The following is a 7,679-nucleotide window of genomic DNA, read 5'->3' on the forward strand; positions in this document are numbered from 1 at the left end:
AACCTAATCTTATATTAAAGTTACAAATACCATATAATGTATAGTCCTTACCTTAACAAGCCCGTCCACCGGATTTGCCCAAAATCCTTTGGCCCCAAACGTATGACCCAGAACGACCCAAGCCATTGCTAATGCTCGGATGCTATCCAAACACTCTATGGTACCTTGTCCAGGCGAAAAAGTCATCAGACGACGCCCATTAGTATACCCTAAAAATGAGGCCCTGATGGTACTTATTGTTTTGGGATTTGAAATATTTAATTGAAACTCAAAAAAACATTATCGATGGGAAGAACGAGATCTACAGCTTGGTATAAACCTTTTTAGGCCACATTGATCTAGTTTAGGTACTTTTCCCAGCCTCTTGGTAACCGCTTCTATTCAACCTTATTAAACAGTTTATGGTTCATTTCATGGGCAAGAGGTGACACAATATAATAGCTTGAAATTGTTTGATAACCAACTTTGATAACATGCTTACCATTTATCAGAATCACTGTTTGGTAAATATCGTAGGAGGTACTGATTAGTGTTATCAATCCGATAACTGAAAGTATCACCCTGAAACACAAAGAAATTTGCAAAATCAAGGAAATAGACAAAAACTTATGTAAGAAATATTTTTATGCTTACACAAAAACCGTATCACCTGCTACCCAAGGTTTGTCACTGGGTAATCGACAAAAGTTATCGTTGTACTCGAAGCCGAGAGACGAGATGTCAGTGTTGAGAAATGTATTTAGTGCTTGCCGAGTAGTACAAGGTCTTGGTATACATATAGATTTAATGTTATCACCGAAAATGGGCTATCTGACCCAACCCAAATCAATTCGAGCCTTCAGTTGCTAGATTAGACTTTAATTTCAAAGTACCTTTTTTGATTGAATGCGAATGCTTCTGCTTTCAAAGCTTTTAATCCTTCTAGAGCAATTACTGTATTGTCATCAAAATATAACTGATCTGGACGAATGTTCAATTTTTCTCTCAGGAATGGAGATTCGAAGCTTTGATTCAAAGGAACTTGAATAGTACAACATTTTTCTTGGAGTTCGGAATTCAGTATCTGTTGATTTAGACCAATGCATTGATAGTAGTTGCCCATCTCGACAGTATTGCTTTGGAGAATGCCTTTTGGAATCCTTATACCAGCATCAGCAACTGTTAAAATATATAGTTACTTCCATGTCTTTGGTAAAGATTCTACTTTTTTATTTAGTACCACGAATAATGATGAGCCATACCAGGTCGTACGGAGCCATAACGTCTCTTAAAAAAACTGTTTCAGGTGTAACGTGCAAGACGTACGCTACGTAAGCAAGCTACAAGGCTTTTGCAATTGACTGCTCTTAAGAGCCCCGAAACTATCAACATGTTTACTACATAGCTTTTTTATTAGTCCAATTTGTGTGATTGCTGACGCTGATGGCTAGAAAGGTTTTCAAACTTGCCAAATTCTATTGCTGAAATATTATATTATTTTACACTAGTTTCCTATTGTACACATGTACCGTGTGAGACAAACAATTTGGATCCTCTAAGTCTTGATAAAACAAAAGTTTAGAGACATCTTTTTGCTTTTACGTCAGCTCAAGAACATGTATTCAGAAATGGTACTCACAGAAAGCGGTTAAGTAGACATTCGTCCTTATAAATCTTATTTGGCCATCACATAATTCTTGATCTAACACTTCTTCATGAAGGCTCTGATCAAATGCATCATTTGGTAAAGTTAACTCTACAATTGCAAATGCATGGAAAAAAGCTAAATTTGAGTACATTGTGATAACTCTCTTTAGTGGCACATTATGCTAAAATAATAATCCATTAAAATGAGCGAGTCGTATATAGAAACAGTTACTGAAAAAGTCTTTTGAAACGTTATCCTTATCTTATCGTTATAATTAGCCTTTAACCATGACTTAATGAATTGATGAAATGTGATTTCAAGTTAAAGAAAGATGGTCAAGATAATAACACAGCTACCGGTTACCTACCACAATTAACACTTTAAGATATTTCCGTCATCAATCACTTTTAGTGTCTCTGTAAACATGTTATTACATTCTATTTTTAAATTGTATGTAAGAACGGTGTTGGTTACACTGCCGTATCTAAAGCATTTAACAAGGTAATTTGTAATCCGATCGAGATTTCGAGATCCAATGCTAGACCTATTCCTTCCTCTAGTGGCGCCACAACAGACTGTCCTTTTTTATTTTTGCCCTGGTGAAAAGTAAGAACGGCTACTTCATGTTTGAAAACCACAAACTTTAGTTATCCTAAGCTCTTCCTCTACGAAGGTAACGATTATCTAAAAGGATAGAGCTTAAAATAAAAAAGTGTTTGAATTGAAAAAAATATTGTCCTGAGCAGGTTTTTTTTTTTATTTGAATCGTTTTGATAGGTTCAAATCGTACAGTTGGGAATATTCCATCGTCTTAATAGTTCAGAAGATCTATCATCATGTCTTAAAGTAATATTATTATCGATGTGGAAGCTTAACATGCAATACACGACGTAGAGAGCAATATCTAATAATATCTATAAATGTTATAATATAATACAAGGCGACACGGTAGGCCCTCTAGTTTTTCTAATCTAGTAAGGAAGAATGAAGTATATCACGTTTAATTTTCGTGTCAAGTCAATCAAATTGCACAACATAAATTATTTTCGTAAAAGGCCTCATGATAACAGCATGACCTTATCGTGAAAACGTCTCTGACGATTACCACTTAATTCTAGATTAGAGCTGTTGAGTAACAATTATCATAATTTACCTATCAAAGATCTGATAATCTGATAAGCATGAAACGTCACCGAAATTGATCCAATTAGAATGAAAATATTCACCGACAAAAATGTAAGATTATCAACTAAAAGTAAACAAATAATTTAATCTATTTCAATCTGGAATGTTATCTGTTCACATTTGCGTTGCATTTTTGCGATTAACAATGTTTTGCTTGTCGGCTGGTCTTGCAGCACTCTGAACAGAATTGTATAGCTATTTGGAGATTCGAATCTAATGAAGGCAAGAAGAAATGTATCTATTTAAAAGTTATCATGCGCGATAAAACCTCTTGCGAAGTAGATTCATAATTATTCAAGGAAGGAGACATAAGAGTCGAACCAACCGCGGGCCGCCAAGTCAGTTTGTTGTTCTAGCCTCAATAGGAATACATCAGAAACTTTGAGCTACCCAAAACGGTTGATAAAAGGCGGACAGGTGGCGGACGTAAGGATAGATAGACAGACAGCTGGCCAGACAGCGGACACCCTATTAATAAGAATGATAGGGTTCCGTTTTGACCCTTCATATATGCTACACTGAAATCGTGTTTTAAATACAACCGGTCAAGTTTTAATTTCACTCGCTGTCCTTAAGGTATAAATAGGATAAGGCGGCTTTCTTACTTTTTAACACTTTTAACATAACTTCGCAGCAACATAATTATTGCTGCTGCGTTGTGTGATTTTGCAAAATATTGTAATTTAGTTATATCTATAAGTTTTTATTATCTTCTACTTCATGACAACTCTAAAACTACTTCACCGATTTCTAAAAACCCCGTCTAATATCTTCATAACCACTTGGAAAAAGACGCGCGCTTTATATATACCATATGTCCAGCTTATTATTATTTTTTAACTTCATGTTTTGGTCGTAAAGGGTAGCGAGGTAATTACATCTCTCTCAAATAACTCGCTCGTTTTGCGCAGACTCGTCAATATTGATTTGTTGCTTATAGCGGTGCACTGTTGCTTTCGACCAGCGGCTCGCGTCGTGTGAGAGTGTTTTAACGTTTTAAAATTGTGTAAAAGATAAAATTGACTTCAATTTGACTTAATTTCCAGACAGTTTTACGGTGTACGACCCGGTAAGTACAAATCTCATTTGGTAGTTTCTGTAATCACAAATTAGCTGGCGTTTGTCAACATTTGATTGTGAATAGTCTCCTAATATTTCCATACATAAATCGGTAGTTACATGAGTAAATTTTAATAGGTAGTAGAATTATTATGAAATATTATATTTACAATTCATTTTCTATTTTTCGTATTACTTGTGGTACACACAACATGTGTTTTTAAACGTTTCCATTTTATTAACAAACTGGTAGATAAATTAAATTTTCTGTATATATTAACCACTTTGATCGGATCAAATCAAGTCAAAATTAATTCACAAGTAAGGCTAAAAAGTATTGATTTATGCACGTGAAACAACAAATATTCAGCATCCCTATTGCCCATCCTTCTCCGCTTCGTAAAAGCTTTACCTGTGGAGAAGAAACAACGCTACAAACTACACAACATAACACTATCACGGCGTTTGGAACGCATCCGGAGTCCATTATAGGAGTAGCGTCCGGACGCCATTACCATTTCCATATCGCTTGAATATATTTAGTGGTGAAAGAGTCAATGAGTTTGAACAATATCTGAAATTAACGAAAATATTGATTGACGTGCATTTTGAGTGAGAACTCAAAAGCTTTGTTGCAGTTGTTTTTGTAAGTGTATTAGTTTTTATTTGCTGTCTGATAATGAGTATAGTATTGTCTGATGAGCTTTTGGTCTATTCGATTCCCATCCGAGACATTGATTTGATTTTATTTGAAAACATATAGGTGTTTATTATACAGGCATCTAGCACCAATTCATAATGATGAGACTGTTAGAGTTTTGTGCAAATTATATTTGAATTGTGGAATACTATGTTAGTTTCAAGTTAAGAATTTTAAAATTAGTATAATAGTGGTTGTATAATAAATAAAATATTCATGAAAATTTGTATGTATCTGCAGAAGGGTGAAGAATAAAAGCTCCGGGCGTTTACCGGAAAACCGGGTTTTAAAGCCGATAGAGGAAAAGTCCAAGAAAAGTCCAGCGAAATGGTGAAGGGTAGGTTCAAATATTTTATTGCTATCAAATAAATATTCCTGCTTTGTCGTGCGAAATACAATGAAGTGCGTCTTAAATTCTTTCGGTGTTTTAGAAAATATTGCTTTCTTTAAAAGTAAATTTTTAATAAAAAATCAATTTTAACAAGCAATTACCTGCAAAGTATCAACTCTAAATAAAACACAATACTTATTAATGACTTATGAATGAATATTATATACCAAATATTATCTAAAATTAATAATTATACTTACAATAACATAAAACACAAAAAATATCATGAGCTTCTTTGTCAACGCTGGCAAGCATATAAATTTTAAGCAAGCTGGCTGAAAATTATTCAAACGAGTTCTGTAATGAGAAATTAGAACATATCTTTTTTTTTAGGTGCCGGTCAAGACCCTCCGCCGAATAACTCTGGCTCTTCAAATGCCAGACCCAGGAGACCAAAACATGTGAATTATTTGCTAAAGCCATTGCCCGGCCAAGCAAGAGGTTCGAATGCCACGTGCTTAATTTACCAACAATTGGCAAACTTGAGAAAGTATTCCAGTTTGACAAGTCAGACAAGACACCCTACCTATATTAAGACATAATAAGACCTTATCACAATACAGCGTACAATTTTGATACATATACAAGTTCTTATAGTAAAATCCCAGATTTCCTTCCCCAGTTAATAATATTCCTTTATGTTTTTGAAATTCTTTAAATACAGATAAAAGCCGTAGATAAATTGAAAAATGAAGAGCTTGAATTATTTCAGTTTTGAAATAAGAGTGAAAGGTCTTAAAAGGATTATATTTACAAATATTTTGTTACATAATAAATTGAAATAGTACATCATGCTTGATACACAATCCATTTTTTTATTACAGTGACTGGAGCAGTTGTCGAAAAACGCTTTCGGGAACTACAAAGGATGGGCTATACTCGTGCCCAGATCAACATGGCGGTCATGGCTGCCATACTCCAGCTGGTGCGTGAATTAAGGGAGGATATGCGCGCACATAACATTCGATTCCATCATGAAGAGGAACTGAATTAAACTGAAAACTGAGCCTGAGCGAATTATACATCAAAATTCATTTTTTTATGTGTTACAAATAGCCCGCTTAAATGTCATTCTTTTCTCAAAAAAAATGTCACGCCACTTTGAACTATCTCGATAACAAAGACTGTAAATTAGATTTTCATGTTCTTTTCAGAACTTCGTCGCTGGGCGACACAGTTCTATAAATTACACAGAGCTTAAAGCGAAGATACGAAAAAACATCATGGTTAAAGTAGCATTTATTATTACTTTTGACTATCACCTGAGCGTCAGCGAATTTAGATTCCAAAATTTAAAATTTAGAATCAACGCCATTTTCATCTTCATTAATTGTAAATAATGTGTCGAAATTATTAAGAAAGAACATGGTATAGGTAGGAGGGTTTGAAACCCGAAACGTATTATAATGAATTGCAATTCGACCTTTAATGCGAGACCTCCTTTTAACTGCAACTGTGACCATTATTAAAACTTATACGTAATTCTGTCAGGAATAAAACACTTAATTCTGCATACAACAATATTAATGGTACATTTCTCTATCTATCTCGATAAAACTAAAGAACAAAATACTCTTATCTTGGAATAATATGCATTTAACTTTAGACGAAAAATAGTTTTACGTGTCTCAATTTTTATGTAACGTAACGTTTTTGTGTAACGTACGTATAATTTAAGTATAACTAATATTATCTACCAAAGTATTAACCATTTTAAAAAGATGATTTAGAAATAACGAAAATACCTACTGTAGTATTACACATTTAAAATTTAAACTGTACTTCTAGCTACTACTTAAGGTAATTTATTTAATTTTAAGCGATCATAGCATTAATGGAAAGTGTGTCCAATCAATTGCATATCTGAAGGGCAAATTAATGATGAAAAATTCACAAGTATTAACATACAATGACAATGAAGCGGTTAACTATCTTTTTCTTATTGTACCGATCAATGGCATTTGATCATATTCTATTCAATCAGTACTCCACCAGGCAGAGAACAATTTCCGTAACATCAATAAACTTATTTTAATCTCTCTCAAGCTTTTTTATTTATATCTATAATATCACTACTAATATTATAAATGTGAATGTAAATTGGTTTTTAGATTGTGATATACAGTGTTATCCCGTACGGGCTATGCCGCGGGCGACCGCTACTTTAGGATAGTATAACATAAACTAAGCGTAGCTTATATTGACACAACTGATAAACATAAATATTATGCATTTTAAATATCTTACTAATATTATAAACGCGAAAGTTTGTGTATGGATTTTTGTTACTCTTTCAAGCAAAAGCACTGAACGGATGTAGACAAATCTAGGTACACAGATACGTAGTTTATAATCTGGATTAACATAAAGGATATTTTATAACGATTTTATGTTCCCCTGGATTTTTGGTATGTAGCGGGTGGTCCGGAGAGCCATAGCTAATCTTCTAATATATAAAATTCCCGTGTCACGATGTTAGTTACCGTACTCCTCCGAAACGGCTTAACCGATTTTTACCAAATTTTACATGCGTATTCAGTAAGTCTGAGAATCGACTAACATCTATTTTTCATACCCCTAGTGTTAAGGGTTGCTCACACTAGAAAAAAATATTTTATTTTTTGGATTTTTTTTGATTTTATTTTTTTATAATGTGGCATTAAAAATACATACAACTAGAAATAATTTATTTCGCAAAACAACGTTTGCTGGGTCAC

General features: G+C 33.7%; 1 protein-coding gene across 2 annotated transcripts; it reads left to right on the forward strand.

Annotated features, from left to right (window-relative positions):
* The first annotated feature begins 2,577 nt into the window (after positions 1-2,577).
* LOC113497593 lies at positions 2,578-7,001 on the forward strand. Of its 2 annotated transcripts, none has more exons than XR_003400907.1 (4): positions 2,578-4,517; positions 4,812-4,908; positions 5,296-5,403; positions 5,787-7,001. XR_003400907.1 is itself a non-coding variant. In XM_026877183.1 (4 exons), the coding sequence occupies exons 2-4, from the start codon at positions 4,899-4,901 to the stop codon at positions 5,954-5,956; spliced, it is 288 nt and encodes a 95-aa protein (XP_026732984.1). In that variant the 5' UTR covers positions 3,427-3,881; positions 4,812-4,898; the 3' UTR covers positions 5,957-7,001. The 2 variants fall into 2 exon arrangements, 1 of the variants encoding a protein (XP_026732984.1); XM_026877183.1 differs by having other exon boundaries at positions 3,427-3,881.
* The last annotated feature ends 678 nt before the right edge of the window (positions 7,002-7,679 follow it).

This window comes from Trichoplusia ni, chromosome 9 (genome assembly GCF_003590095.1).
Source record: "Trichoplusia ni isolate ovarian cell line Hi5 chromosome 9, tn1, whole genome shotgun sequence".
NCBI classification, from domain to species: Eukaryota; Metazoa; Arthropoda; class Insecta; order Lepidoptera; family Noctuidae; genus Trichoplusia; species Trichoplusia ni.

What these genes read in the sequence shown, in the direction of transcription:
- LOC113497593 (XM_026877183.1), top strand. An exon ending in ATTGCCCGGCCAAGCAAGAG is followed by an intron (nt 5,404 to 5,786) that starts GTTCGAATGCCA and finishes TTTTTATTACAG; the next exon opens with TGACTGGAGCAGTTGTCGAA.